This window comes from Pseudophryne corroboree, chromosome 9, assembly GCF_028390025.1.
Source record: "Pseudophryne corroboree isolate aPseCor3 chromosome 9, aPseCor3.hap2, whole genome shotgun sequence".
NCBI lineage: Eukaryota > Metazoa > Chordata > Amphibia > Anura > Myobatrachidae > Pseudophryne > Pseudophryne corroboree.
Genome location: NC_086452.1, coordinates 151,956,975 through 151,973,263, shown reverse-complemented (window position 1 = coordinate 151,973,263; position 16,289 = coordinate 151,956,975). Strand labels below are relative to the sequence as shown.

General features: G+C 47.4%; 1 protein-coding gene across 1 annotated transcript; it reads right to left on the bottom strand.

Moving 5' to 3' along the window:
• Positions 1–12,506: 12,506 nt before the first annotated feature.
• On the bottom strand, positions 12,507–15,856 carry LOC134956834 (putative nuclease HARBI1). Its single transcript, XM_063938746.1, has 5 exons — positions 15,840–15,856; positions 14,990–15,740; positions 14,533–14,905; positions 14,202–14,223; positions 12,507–12,898 (listed from the first exon to the last, which is right to left on the bottom strand). The coding sequence occupies exons 1-4, from the start codon at positions 15,852–15,854 to the stop codon at positions 14,220–14,222; spliced, it is 1,143 nt and encodes a 380-aa protein (XP_063794816.1). The 5' UTR covers positions 15,855–15,856; the 3' UTR covers positions 12,507–12,898; positions 14,202–14,219.
• Positions 15,857–16,289: the final 433 nt, after the last annotated feature.

The following is a 16,289-nucleotide window of genomic DNA, read 5'->3' as shown; positions in this document are numbered from 1 at the left end:
TAATATATATAGATGATGCAGCACACTGGCCTGAGCCTGAGCAGTGCACACAGATATGGTATGTGACTGACTGAGTCACTGTGTGTATCGCTTTTTTCAGGCAGAGAACGGATATATTAAATAAACTGCACTGTGTGTCTGGTGGTCACTCACTATATAATATATTATGTACTCCTGGCTCCTGCTATAACCTATAACTGGCACTGCAGTAGTGCTCCCCAGTCTCCCCCACAATTATAAGCTGTGTGAGCTGAGCAGTCAGACAGATATATATAATATTATATATAGATAATAGATGATGCAGCACACTGGCCTGAGCCTGAGCAGTGCACACAGATATGGTATGTGACTGAGTCACTGTGTGCTGTGTATCGCTTTTTTCAGGCAGAGAACGGATTATAAATAAAACTGGTGGTCACTATCAGCAAAACTCTGCACTGTACTGAGTACTCCTAATGCTCCCCAAAATTAGTAAATCAAGTGTCTCTCTAATCTATTCTAAACGGAGATGACGCCAGCCACGTCCTCTCCCTATCAATCTCAATGCACGTGTGAAAATGGCGGCGACGCGCGGCTCCTTATATAGAATCCGAGTCTCGCGATAGAATCCGAGCCTCGCGAGAATCCGACAGCGTCATGATGACGTTCGGGCGCGCTCGGGTTAACCGAGCAAGGCGGGAAGATCCGAGTCGCTCGGACCCGTGAAAAAAAACATGAAGTTCTGGCGGGTTCGGATTCAGAGAAACCGAACCCGCTCATCTCTAGTCAGAATACTGACACTGGGATCCCAAAACTCTTCAGAATCCCGACGTTGGAAATCCGAATGGGCAAGGATACCGACACCCATATCCATTCGAACATAGGTTTAGAGCTGGGCAAGGGGGGTTAGGTTTAGGCATCAGGCATGGGGGGTGGTTAGGCTGAGGGGGAGGGAAGGTTAGGTTTACGCTACAGGTGGGGGGAGGTTAGGGTTAGGCTGCAGATAGGGTGGGTTAGTCACCCACGGGGGAGGTTAGTCTGCGTGGGAAAGAGGGTTAGGTTTAGGCATCAGGTGGGAGGGTTAGGTTTAGGCATTAGGCGAGGGGGTTAAGTTTAGGCTGCGGGGGAGGGAGGGTTAGGTTTATGCAGGGGGATTAGGTTTAGATGTCAGGCGGGGTGGTTATGTTTAGGCTGGGTGGGTTAGGGTTAGGCACCCCTGGGGGTGCTTAGGCTGCAGGGGAGGGAGGGTTAGGTTTAGGCATAAGGTGGGTGGTTAGGTTTAGGCGCCAGGCACTGGGTTAGGTTTAGGCTGCGTGTGGGGGGAGGTTAGCATTAGGCTGCAGGTAGAGTGGGTTAGGGTTAGGCACCCCCAGGAGTGGTTAGGCTGCGAGGGAGGGAGGGTTAGGTTTAGGCAGCAGGGATGGAGGGGGGTGGTTAGGCTGCGGGAGAGGGAGGGTTAGGTTTAGGCAGCAGGGACGGAGCTTAGGATTAGCACCTCCGCGGGAGGGTTAGGTACAAAGGGGGAGGTTAGGGTTAGACTGCGGACAGGCAGGGTTTGGGGGGTGGGGAGAGGGGAGAACACCCCTTACTCACCCCTGTTGGTCTTTTCTGTACTGGGATCCCAGCATCGGTATGACAACCACCGGGATACCATGCGCTGGGATAGCATACTGACCCCTCTATTAGTACACCTCTTAATGCCCAGAGGGAAGGGCGATCCTGAGGCCATGGTTCCCCAGAGGTTTCCCCCCAAGGGGGTTTTCCTCTCCTGAGTGCTGAAGGATGACTCTTTGTGAGTCCAGAGGTGTAGCTTTTATGCCATAATGAGTTCCAATCTCATGCCCATCCCTGCAATGTATAAGAAGTAAAATAATTGCTAATGCGATCACTTTACTTCTGGGTTTCAGACCCCGACTGCGCTAGTTCACATGTGCAATCGTCAGACTGCGTATGTGAGAGCAGACAGTAATGCAGAGGGATCCCAATGATCCTTCTCCTGGGAATTATTGCATAATGTAGCCCACAGGCTACAAAAGCCATTTAGAAATGGCATTAGCTGCCGGGCCAAGCTCAGAAATGCTTTGCATTCTGGAGCTTGGTGAGTTTCACAGTTTACCATCTGCCGTAGAAACTTGTGTTGGCTGCTTTTGTGTTTAAAATAGGAGGAACGCAATAGATATCTCAAATATCCATTGCCGTCCCCAATACATACATTCAGGGGCAGGTTAATATTTGTGGGCAGCCCCCAAAACCGACTGTTTTTGGAGATGTCTCGCAAATATTATTTAATTAAATATTCCACTTAATAAACTTTTTCTATTTTAACATAAACTAAAAAATGTTTTATGTATTCATTGATTGAGTCTCCCGTCTTTAGTGAATGCTAATTTCACAGGGTCCGCAAATTATTACTGATATGACTGTTACTCTACTGTCCTGCTGGTGCTCTTGGCCTGCTGTATAGCAGCCAGACATATATATTATATACAGCACTCTTAGGGAGATGTATCAAGCCTTGGAGAGAGATAAATATATGAAAAGTTGCCTCATGTAGGATGGAGTAAGTCAGCTATAAGCGGGGCCCAACACAAATTGGGCTTAAGCAAACTGTTAGCATTACCCACAGTGGTAGTAAGCAAGGCTAATGCAGCATGGTAGACAGTCACAGCACCAGCAGTAGGATCGTGTCTCTGGAGGTGGAGATCACACCGGTGGGTGAGGCATTGCACTGGTAGGCAGTCACAGCACCTACAGGAGAATCATGTCACAGGAGGTGGAGATCACACCGGTGGGTGAGGCATTGCACTGGTAGGCAGTCACAGCACCAGCAGGAGGATCTTGTCACAGGAGGTGGAGATCACACCAGTAGGTGAGGCATTGCACTGGTAGGCATTAACAATAGCACCAGCAGGAGGATTGTGTCACAGGAGGTGGAGATCACACCAGTAGGTGAGGCATTGCACTAGTAGGCAGTCACAGCACCAGCAGGAGGATCTTGTCACAGGAGGTGGAGATCACACCAGTAGGTGGGGCATTGCACTGGTAGGCAGTCGCAGCACCAGCAGGACGATCGTGTCACAGGAGGTGGAGATCACACCAGTAGGTGAGGCATTGCACTGGTAGGCAGTCACAGTACCTATGGTAGCTACACCCCTATATATAACACATGTAACTGTGACAGGGAAGGTGGCCTCTCTCAGCTCTGGGCCCCATAGTAGCTGTCAGGGGCAGATTGGGATCGAACACCAGCCCAGGAAATTTATGGAAGCAGCCCTAATGAGGGCGGAGTCTGTTGAGGTGGAGGAGCCTGTCAAGAGGGTGGGGTCACTCCTTAGAGATCCTGATTCTGAGATAGACACAGTTGGGGCCTCCTTTGCTTTACGTTATGCTATTGTTTACCTGTGACTGTGGCCCTCAATCTGAGTTGATCGCTCGCTAGCTACTTTTAGCAGCCATGCAAACGCATTGTTGCCACCCACGGAGGAATGTATTTTCACTTTGCAAGTGTGCGATCGCATGTGCAGCCGAGCGACATAAACACATTTTGTGCAAAACAAGACCAACCCTGTAGTTACTAATCCTGTGCGATGATTCTAGCGACGGAGGTCCCGGAATTGACATCAGATACCTGCCTTGCAAACGCCTGGACACGCATGTGTTTTCCCAAACACTCCCAGAAAACGGTCAGTTGCCACCCACAAACGCCCACTTCCTGTCAATCTCCTTGCGATCGGCTGTGCGAAAGGATTCGTTGCTAAAAGCATTGCACAACGACGATGCTCTCTGTACCCGTACGACGCGCGTGCTCTTTGCGGCGCATACGTATGCGCAGTTTTGCTGTTTTTTTACCTGATCGCAGCGCTGCGAAAATTGGCAGCGAGCGATCAACTCGGAATGACCCCCTTTATGCATATGCTGCTACAATACCCTTCCCTGATGCACATCTGTACGTCTGAATATACAAGGACTGATATGCCCACTTTCAGTGTCTACTGACACTGCAGTCATGCCTTTAATCTACTTCTGATTTTATTGATTTTTCATTCTACAAACCCCTTTTTTTAACCTTATATGTTTCAAAGTACAGGGAGGGGGAGCACACACTACATATAGCACAGTACAGGGAGGGGGAGCACACACTACATACAGCACAGTACAGGGAGGGGGAGCACACACTACATACAGTTCAGTACAGGGAGGGAGCACATACTACATACAGCACAATACAGGGAGGAGAAGCACACACTACATACAGCACAGTACAGGGAGGGGGAGCACACACTACATACAGCACAGTACAGGGAGGGGGAGCACACACTACATACAGCACAGTACAGGGAGGAGGAGCACACACTACATACAGCACAGTACAGAGAGGGAGCACACACTACATACAGCACAGTACAGGGAGGGAGCACACACTACATACAGCACAGTAAAGGGAGGAGGAGCACACACTACATACAGCACAGTACAGGGAGGGGGAGGACACACTACATACAGCACAGTACAGGGAGGAGGAGCACACACTACATACAGCACAGTACAGGGAGGGGGAGCACACACTACATACAGAACAGTACAGGGAGGTGGCACACACTACATACAGCACAGTACAGGAAGGGGGAGCACACACTACATACAGCACAGTACAGGGAGGGGGAGCACACACTACATACAGTACAAGGAGGAGGAGCACACACTACATACAGTACAGGGAGGAGGAGCACATACTACATACAGCACAGTACAGGGTGGAGGAGCACACACTACATACAGCACAGTACAGGGAGGGAGCACACACTACATACAGCACAGTACAGGAAGGGGTGCACACACTACATACAGCACAGTACAGGGAGGGGGAGCACACACTACATACAGTACAAGGAGGAGGAGCACACACTACATACAGTACAGGGAGGAGGAGCACATACTACATACAGCACAGTACAGGGAGGAGGAGCACACACTACATACAGCACAGTACAACGAGGGGGAGCACACACTACATACAGCACAGTACAGGGAGGGGGAGCACGCACTACATACAGCACAGTACAGGGAGGGGGAGCACACACTACATACAGCACAGTACAGGAGGAGGAGCACACACTACATACAGCACAGTACAGGGAGGGGGAGCACACACTACATACAGCACAGTACAGGGAGGGGGAGCACACACTACATACAGCACAGTACAGGGAGGGGGAGCACACACTACATACAGCACAGTACAGGGAGGGGGAGCACACACTACATACAGCACAGTACAGGGAGGGGGCACACACTACATACAGCACAGTACAGGGAGGGGGAGCACACACTACATACAGCACAGTACAGGGAGGAGGAGCACACACTACATACAGCACAGTACAGGGAGGGGGGTACACACTACATACAGCACAGTACAGGGAGGAGGAGCACACACTACAAACAGCACAGTACAGGGAGGGGGAGCACACACTACATACAGCACAGTACAGGGAGGGGGAGCACACACTACATACAGCACAGCACAGGGAGGGGGAGCACACACTACATACAGCACAGTACAGGGAGGGGGAGCACACACTACATACAGCACAGTACAGGGAGGGGGAGCACACACTACATACAGCACAGTACAGGGAGGGGGAGCACACACTACATACAGCACAGTACAGGGAGGAGGAGCACACACTACATACAGCACAGTACAGGGAGGAGGAGCACACACTACATACAGCACAGTACAGGGAGGAGGAGCACACACTACATACAGCACAGTACAGGGAGGAGGAGCACACACTACAAACAGCACAGTACAGGGAGGGAGTACACCAGGCTTGCCTACTCTCCCGCATTTAGCGGGAGGCTCCCGTTTTCTAATTGAGCCTCCCGCTGCCCCGCAAACTCTGCTTGCCCTCCCGCATTTTGCGGTCTCGGTGTGAAAAATACTGACTGCGCATGTGCGAATACCTGAGGATGGGACCTAAACAGGAGATGTCACGACGTCTGACGTCATGTTACCTAAGCGCCGGCCACCGCGAGTTGTCAGTAGCGGTGGCCGTTCTGCAGTGCACAGAGGAAGCCGGGGGGGGGCAGTCTGTGGAGGAGACAGCAGCCGCGGGTCCTGGCGCAGAATGTAGCAGCCGGCAGGGAGAGGATGTCCCAGCTTCCAGAAAGTTACCCATATCTAAGTGCTTGTGCACCGGTGCCCTGACATTCCCCAGTGGGTAAGGAGAGGGAGGAGATGAGAAGGGGGGAGGGTGTCTGTGCTCACCAGCGTCTGACAGCCTTTCCTTCAGCTGCCAGAGCAGGAACAGCCTCCAAGCATCCTCTGTACAGTCCCAGCCAGGGCCCGGGACTTCTTAGCTGCAGCTGGGTGCTCTTCTCTCACACTCCGGCTGGTAGCCCCGCCCCCTCCAGCTCCAAGTCAGTCAGAGCTGGACTCAGGCAGAGAGAGACTGAGATGACTGGGGCAGGGCAGAGGTATATATGTTTGAGGGAGGTTAAGTTCCTGGGTGCCAAGCTGGGTCATATGGTTGTGGGGCAGGTTGCTAGGTGCAGGGCTGGGGCATAATGTGTGTGAGGGAGGCTGTTGTATGCAGGGCTGGGTCATGTGTGTGAGGATGGCTGTTGTATGCAGGGCTGGGTCATGTGTGTGACGGAGGCTGTTGTATGCAGGGCTGGGTCATATGTGTGAGGATGGCTGTTGTATGCAGGGCTGGGTCATGTGTGTGAGGATGGCTGTTGTATGCAGGGCTGGGTCATGTGTGTTAGGGATATTGCTGGGTGCAGGGCTGGGTCATGTGTGTGTGAGGGAGGCAATTGTATGCAGGGCTGGGTCATGTGTGTTAGGGAGATTGCTGGGTGCAGGGCTGGGTCATGTGTGTGAGGGAGGCTGCTGGTCAGACTTATCCAATAGGAAAGAAAGTTCGGCCCTTATATGGGTTAAATTTCCAAAAGCAGCTGCTAATAAAGCGGTCAATTCTTATATAGTATAACCAGGAAAAAAGTTCACATAATATATATAAAATATATATGTGTGTAGCAGCGCTGAATGATATACAATTATACTGTAGAAACATTTAAAAAAAATGTATTTAAACATATAAAACTTTAAAATTTCAATCACACATAATATGTATATGCTCAGGACTGTTTAAATATTTTTTTTTTAAATTTTACTACAGTATAATTGTATATCAATCAGCGCTGCTACACACATATATATTTTGTATATAATATGTGAACTTTTTTTTGCTGGTCAGACTTGCCTAAATGTGGGAGGCTCCCGCTTTTTTACCAGTGTCCCCCTCTGCCCCGCAAACAAAAGTGCAGCTCCCGGATTTCCACAGCGCCCCCCCCCCCCCCCCCATCTCAATAGAATATGGACAGCGCATGCGCGAGTATGGAATTAACGGGGTCGGGGCTGGTAGGACTGTGGGAAGGAACGCATGTAGCCCGACTCCCGTAACACATCACTCACCATGCTTTCCTTACAGAACACCAGCAGCTACAGAGACTTCGCAGCTTGGAGGAGCCTGAGCTTCTCCTGCCACCAGTCCACGCCGGCATCTACTGTGACAGCATGTCCAGCACAACAGTCACACGTAGCAGAGCCACGGAGGTCCTATTATCCAGCAGGGTAGGCTCTGTTTGCAGAGAGGCTTTTTTCCTTAGCCTTTCACTTTCTCCCCTCATAGCTGCAGACTTCCCCCTTCCCTATCCACAGCACCCCCAACCCCCTCTCATGGCATGACCTGGCTGCTGAAGTCTTGACGCCAGCAACTCCCCACAGCTACATCCGTGCTGCCTGGTTAGTGTTCTCTGCTGCAGGACCTGATTCCTGTTGGGGTTGGAAAGAAGATCTGCCTTCAGATCTCTCTCTGTCTGACACCCCCCTCTCTCTCACCCCCTATCTATCCCTTACACCCTCTCTCTTCCCTCTCTCTCACCCCATCTCTATCTATCTATCTATCTCTCCCTGACACCCTCTCTCCCTATCCCTGACACCATCTCTCTCTTACTCCCTCTCTCTCTACTCCTGACACCCTCTCTCTCTCAACCCCCCTCTCTATCCCTGACACCCTCTCTCTCTTCCCTCTCACCCCCTCTCTCTATCCCTGACACCATCTCACCCCCTCTCTCTCTATTCCTGGCACCATCTCTTTCTCTTACACTCTCTCTCTCACACCCCTCTCTCTCTATCTATCCCTGATACCCTCTCACTTTCTCACCCTCTTTCTATCAGTGATACCTTCTCTCTCAGCCCCTACTCTCTCTATCCCTGACACACTCTCTCTCATTCCTCCCCCCCTCTCTATCCCTGACACTCTCTCTATCTCTTACCTCCCCTCTCTCTATTCTTGACACCCTCTCTATCCCTGTCTCCCTCTAACCTCCTTTTCTCTCTTCCCTCTCTCTATCCCTGACACTCTCTCACCCCCCTTTTTCTCATCCCTCTCTCTCTGTCCCTGACACCCTCTCTCTCACACCCCCTTCTCTCTCTTCCCTCTCCCTCCCTGACACCATCTTTCCCACTGCCTCTCTCTATTCCTGACACCCTCTCTCTCTCTCTCTCTATCCCTGATACCGTCTCTCACCCCCTTTCTCTCTTCCCTCTCTCTCACCCCCCTTTCTCTATCCCTGACTCCCTCTCAGCCCCTTCTCTCTCTTCCCTCTCTCACCTCCCTTTCTCTCATCCCTCTCTCTCTATCCCTGAGAGACACTCCCTCTCTCTCATTCTCTCTGTCCCTGGCACACTCTTTCTCCCTCTCTATTCTTGACACACACTCTCTCACCCCCCCCCCCTCTCTATCCATTGCAACCTTTCTCTCACACACCCTTCTTTCTATTCCTGACACCCTCTCTCTACCCCCCCCTCTATCAGTGAAACACTCTCTCTCACCCCCCTATCTCTCTATCCCTGACACCCTCTCTCTCTCACCCTCTTCTCTCTCTATCAATGACACCTTCTCTCTCACCCCTCTCTCTTTCTATCCCTGACACTCTCTCACCCTCTCTATCCCTGACACTCTCTCTCTCCCTCTATCCCTGACACTCTTGCTCTTCCGTCTCTCTTTGTCATTCCCTCACTTTCCCCGACATCCTCTCTCTCCCTCTCACCCCTCTCTCTCTCGCTCTCCCCTTCTCATTGCCTCACTTTCTCTGACCCCCCCCCCCCTCCTGACACTGGAAAAGATCCTCCCCAGTAGTTATCGCCAGGGCTTGATTAAAGTCTGTCAAATGTATATGTCACATATACTGTATGTGTATAATGATGTAAGTGTGATGCCAGTTTTATGCTCTGCTGTGTAATGTGGGTGTGATGTCAGTGTGTAGCCCTGCTGTGTAATGTAGCTGCGATGTCAGTGTGTAGCCAGTACTGAGCTTTGTACTTTGGCTTTCACCTGCCACTGCAGGACACACCCCTGATTGACAGTAGATACGCCCATAGGTGGAGATAGACACGCCCATTGGGTGGAATGTGACACGACCCCTCAATGGTGCGCCACGCGGCGCATTAGAGTGCGATATATAATCTCCCTGAAACTACTTTTCAAAAGTAGGCAAGTGTGGAGTACACACAAGTAGTAAAACACAGACACAGGGGACCAGTGCAGCAGAATCTGTCCCAGTAGCCAATCCGCCCCTGATTACATACATAGCCACCATATTACATACATAGCCACCACATTATTACATGAATAGCACCACATTATACAAATAGCACTGCATTACACGTATAGCACCACATTACACGTATAGCACCGCATTACGGGAGTCATTCCGACCCGATCGCTCGCTGCAGTTTATAGCGCATGCCATCCATCGTTGCCTAGTGATTGCCTCTGAGGCAGAGGCGATCGCTGGGTGGGAGGGGGCTGGACAGCGGCATTAAGCCTCTGTTTAGGGGGCGCGGTCCGGGCTACGCAGGCGTGGCCAGACCGTTGGCGGGGCAAGCCGCGACGGCTGCGTGACGTCACACGGCACTGACATGCGGGGCGGACTAGCCCTGTGCTGGGCGTCCCCCCGCATTTCTGAGTGCCTGATCATAGCTTTGCTAAATTTAGCACAGCTACGATCAACTCGGAATGATCCCCTACATGTGTAGCACTACATGTATAGCACTGCTTTAAATAGTGCCACATAACATGAATAGCACAACATTACAGGTATAGCACCGCACTACACGTATAGCACTGCATTATATGACTAGCCACACATTACATACATAGCCACCGCATTACATACGTAGCCACCGCATTACATACGTAGCCACCGCACTACACGTATAGCACCGCATTATGGCCCTCATTCCGAGTTGTTCGCTAAGTTTTTCGTTCGCACAACTTATTAGTAAAGTTGCGTTAATGTAGTAATTTTGCGAACATCCGCCCCCAACGTATTTTTGCTCATTCGCACACATTATTACACAAAGTGGGCGTATGCCAAATGACATCGCAGCAATGCGAAATCGTCGCAGCAATGCGAACTCATCGCATTAACACATACTTCTTCGTAAAAAAACTAAGTTGTAGTAGATTTACACATTTTTCAGTTAAAGTGCTCACTTTTGCAGAGAAACGCAGCTGAATTTGTTTTTTTACTATTTCGTGGACTAACACCTTCCAATTAAAAGTCCACAAGCCGTCATCAATAACAAATCCAATTAGTGAATGAATTGAAATGTTCATGATCAATTAAGTATTTGTTTAAATACCTGAAGAACACTTTGTAGCCATAAAAGAGCCTCCTTTTATTAACATGTTTAATATAAATATAGATGTTTGCAATGTGCTTGTTCTAATGTGTTTTCTGAATTTATTAAAGTTGAGTTTTTGTATGTGAATGAAGGTGTTTGCATGTTTATTTAGCCAATAACATGTTTTAGTTTGTCTTTTAAAATAACTTACGTTAGTTGTTTGAAATGTTTAAGGTAAGAAATGTTTGTTATGCAATCTGGTGTTCCTTTATTGCATTAATAAATAATAAGGAGTCGCAAAAGTATTTAAATGTAATAGTTTATTTTTTTTCTAAAGTTGAATAATGTTATTTTTTTTTTTTTTTTAAAACAAACAATTAACATATTTTTTCCATGTCGTCAACAAGTGCCAACAAGGCCTGGAGATGGTGCCTCATATTTGTAAAAATATACTGTAACGATGTGGGATCTCCAACGGCAACATCTGAAATTAAGAGATAACATAAATATTACTAACTTACTCACATTGCTTATTATCCAAGCAAGGCACAAAGCACACTTTAATGCATGCAGGTCCAAACTGCATTCCTCCTGCTTGTGTGAAACTACATATACCAGCATGCGTTGACTCAGTTTTGGGGCCAGGGAATGCCAAACCTGTGTAAGGGCATGCTGGGATGTGTAGTTTTTCCACAGTTGCAGTTGCGCAGCTTGGACAGGCCTGCTTAATGGCAAAGTTGATACATCATGACTGTTTTATGGTACAATCATTAGCATAAAAAAACGCAAGCCTGCTCAGTCTTTTTTTGTTACTTATTCCAATTTTAAAGACCATGGGCTACATTTACTACTATGTGAGTTCATTTTAAGATGTAGCGTTGCCCATAGCAAACAAGCCAAAATAAAATTATTATCTTGTAGAAGTGGTTCCCCAATTGTAAAGATTAATTGTATTGGTTGTTATGGGCGACATCCCATGTTAAAGTTATGTTCCATCTTCGTCACTGTTACACCATGTTGGCATTCATTACCATCTTTTTGTTTTTTGTTTATTTTAAAGGGGTTTGGTCCTGCCTCCTCACACTGCATATCAACATCTTCCGAAGGCCAACATATCATAGCATTCCCACACTCCCTGAAAGCTGCCCTTACTAAATAAGTGCAAACAGGTTTGACTAGAACAATTAGTCATTTTGTGAATGTAACTTTCACACAACAAATCAGTGTGTCATTAGGCTGCATAACAAAGTGAAGCATGTGATTTGTAAGTGCAAATATTCAGACTACACAGGCCCAAGTGTAAAAGGCCAACAACATACTAAACTCCACTCAGGTCTAACTGTTTACCATAAAAACTAACACATATAAACCCTGTTGTCCTGGCAACCCTGGCTACCTAATGAGTGTCAACCTAGAGTGGACACACAAAACATTGCACACATACACACTGTACATATAATGACACTCACAAATATGTAAAGGCAACATGTACACCATGATGAAAATAACAAATATTTGTCCAGGGTCCAAGAATTCAAACAGTACAACACTGCATGTTTTGGCATTGTAAGTGTAAGTGGGTAATCATTTTTAAAAATCAAAAAATAAACTTACTTTCCACGGCAACATCAAGACTCCCTGAACGGTCTTCAGGGGCTTCCTCTGCCCATTCACTGGGTGGGGATGTTGGCTGGATGGGGGAAGACGGCTGGATGGGGGAAGGAGGAGGGATTGGGGAAGGAGGAGGGATTGGGGAAGGAGGAGGGATTGGGGCAGGAGGCTGGATGGGGGAAGGAGGCTGGATTTTGGCGCAAATTTCAGAGGGGGGGTCTGATTGAGAGGGCGAGGGGGGCGGAGAGAAAGTTAAGGCAATAGAGGGTGAGGGGGGTTCAGATGGGGATGTAGAAGTTGAAGGAGAAGGGGTATGGGAAGGAGGAGAAGGGGTCCCAGAAAGAGATGGAGAGGTGTGGTGAGAAGGGGAATGGAAAGTGGAGAGGGCCAGGGAAGCTGAGGGGGACTGGGAAGCTGATGGGGACTGGGAAGCTGATGGGGACTGGGAAGATGAGGGGGACTGGGAAGATGAGGTGGACTGGGAAGCTGAGGGGGACTGGGAAGCTGAGGGGGAGTGAGAAGGGGAGGGGGAGTGAGAAGGGGAGGGGGAGTGAGAAGGGGAGTGGGAGTGGGAAGGGGAAGGGGGCGGAGAGTTGTGCCGTTGTTGTCCTAGAATGATATTATTGACAACATTTTTTTTACATGAGAAATTACATAGTATTCAATTTGTTTTTTCAATGTTCTGTTCCATGTTAAATTCATTGTTTTTTTTTAAAGAAAAGCAAACATGTTAAGATCCTCTTCATGTTGGCCACAGCAAACAAAATGAGTCCAAACTTTTACTTTGAAGCTCATTCCTTAATCTAGTCCATTGAGTCATCGTGATTGGTCTAGGCAACATCACCAGATTACTATTCAAGGCACCTTATTATATAGCCAGCACTGATCAAGTATTTTGCTCCAGTTTCCTGGCTGCTTCTTATTTCTTGAAAACATGCACTTGTTTGGTGTCACTTTGCTACAGTCAGTACTGTTTTCCCTAACCACACACACTGTCCTAATTTCCAAAAAAGGACACTGAAGGTTGCAATTAGCCTACCACTTACTGTAAAATGTGGGTAATTCCAAGGGGATTACAGCAGGAATTTAGTTTGCAATTGGCCAAAAGCATGTGCACTGCAGGGGTGGCAGATATAACATGTGCAGAGAGAGTTAGATTTTGGTGGGTTTTGAAATTATGGGCAGGGTAAATACAGGCTGCTTTATTTTAACACTGCAAATTATTTTGCAGATTTAACACACCCCACCCAAATCTTACTCTCTCTGCACATGTTACATATGCTTCCCCTGCAGTGCACATGGTTTTGCCCAATTGTTCAATAAATTCCGGCAGCACAAAACTTGGAAATTCAGCCATTCGCACAATTTATGCAAATAATCTTATGTAATGTAACTTACTTCGTGTATGCAGAGCACGGATTTGCTGGCGGATCTCCGCCAACAAATCGGGAGTCCTCCTGCGGAGATCACTCCACCTCCTCTCAAGCTGGATGATTGTCCGCCTGCTGCGGACGCGAGTCCGCAGCAGGCGGCGGACCTCCGCGTAGGCCTCGCGCTTCACCCGATTGGGGATGAAACGTCCAACGCGGCCTACGCGGCGGTCCATCACCGCAACCAGCACGCGGAGCTCCCGCCTGGTGAACGGTGCTGCACGCATCATGGCAATGGCGTTTTCCTTATTTGGGCATATATTTATAGTGTCTGTTAGCATGTGATTGGTCCAAAATCTATGTTGTCATTTCTAATAACTTTATTGATCTTTGCAATGCTGTGAAGAGCAGAGTGTTATTTCGCACGAGCGGAAATTCGCATTAGCAGAAGCGAAAATTTTTATAAAACCACATTTTAAAAAAAAAACACACACAGAGACACAGAGTTTATTTAAAATTACTATACATATCTGTGTACTCACCACAGTTCGTGTGATCATTCAGCTGGACAGTCACAAAGTGTGAAACATTGAGTATCATTTGTTTGTGTGTTTGGTTACATAATCAAGATTTGAGGATATAAAACAAATAAGGACACTATTTAGCAACATTACAGTATTTTAATTTCTAACTAAACATTGTAAGCTTAACGTGATTTTGGATTTTGAAGAAAAAAACAATTACCCATTCCAACACAACAAAAGCCTTACCCAATCACTTTACAATATCATACAAAATGACATCATTGTTTAAAAAACATAAGCATACTGTGTTGTATTATTTGTTCAAATAGAAAATATAAAAACACTATACCTGAAATATTCGGCAACAATTCTTGCCCTCACTTGGCTCCCCCTCCGTGTCACACTCCCCCCACCGAAGCGTCGACCAACCCCTGGCTCCTCATCAGGCAATTCCTCTGCCTGAGGAAGCTCTACACTACTCCTTACCGCGATATTATGTAGTATTGCGCACAGGACCACTATTTTACTTGCCATCTCCGGCGAATACATGATGTCGCCACCAGTGCGGTGGAGCACACGAAACCGCCCTTTAAGGACACCAATTGTGCGCTCCACCAGCTGCCTAGTGGCAGTAAGCGCGGAGTTAAATGCCATCTGTGGTCCTGGCCTGGGATTACGGTAAGGAGTCATGAGCCAGGGGGTGCAAGGATATCCACGGTCTCCTGTTGGAAGAAAAGCCAAAATTTTGAAATATTAAATTTGTCAAGTTACTTTTTTTGGAAAAAAATATTTGAGCAACAACTCACCCAATAACCACATGTCTGCTCGTTGACTTGATCTTAATCTCTGCCATATCCCTGATTGTCTAATGACATATGCATCATGTGAACTTCCAGTAAATTTTGCATTCAGGGAAAGGATCTGGAGGGATGGCCCACAAACAACCATTACATTCAGAGAATGAAACAGTTTCCTGTTTCTATAAATTTCTTCATTATGTCTTGGTGGCTGAATAGCAACATGTGTGCCATCCACAACCCCAATAACATGTGGGAAGCGACTACCACCTTCCTCAAATTGCCGCTTCACCACATCTAGGGCACCAACATCCAAAGGCATATCAATGAATTGCTTCACCCGCTTTAGGAAAGCCTGGCAGACACGCCGCAGGACCTTACTGAACTGGCCCTGCGACATGCCAACCAGGTCTCCCACAACATGCTGATATGAGGCTGTAGCCAAAAAATGTAACACTGCAAGGAATTGTGTCAATGGTGGTATTGCTGTAGGATACCGAATTTCAGACTCCAGATCACTCTCTATTATGGAGAGAGTGTCTAGGATTAGATGTGGTGGCAGCCTGTATCTACGCACCACCACATCATCTGGCATACCAAAAAGTAGGACACGGGTTCGGAAAATTGGTGGCCTAGCACGCCTCCGTTGCCTTGGTTGATGAGGAGCCGGCTGTGGTTGTGGGGCTGGCGGTTGGGGTGGGAGTGCTGGCGTGGGTTGGGGAGGTAGGGCTTCTGCAGCAATAAATATTGACATAACACACTTTTTTGAAAAAGAAAAAAAACGAGGTGAAAAATACAAAAACAACTTATAAAAAATATTCAAACAATAAATGTTGTAAAAAATGTTGGGGAAACTTACTGCAGGAGCGTACATTTTTTCTGTGTTGAATTCATGGCCAAAATGTGAAATTAATAAAAAAAAAAAAAAAAAAATATGTTATTTTTACAAATCAAAAAAAAACAACATTATACATTTCTGAGCATCAAATACATCACAAACACCAATTAAAAAAACAAAAAACAAAAACAAAAGCATTTAGTAGCTAGTCCAGGAAAGACAAACACTACTTTGCAGATCAATCCTGGTAAACAAAAATTCTATTTTAGACAAAATGGAAAACAAACAGAATCACCACACTTTTAAGAAACACAAACAGCAAACCAAAACACAGGCCAAGGGCACTTACCTGCTCCAAAAAAAAGAAAGACTTGGTGTTCAGTAGCACACCCAGAAAATAAATTAAACCAGGGATATTTCTCCCAAAAGCAAACACCTACAAGAGAACACAAATGACAGTCAAAAAACAGC

What these genes read in the sequence shown, in the direction of transcription:
- LOC134956834 (XM_063938746.1), bottom strand. An exon ending in AGCAGACATGTGGTTATTGG is followed by an intron (nt 14,906 to 14,989) that starts GTGAGTTGTTGC and finishes TTCTTCCAACAG; the next exon opens with GAGACCGTGGATATCCTTGC.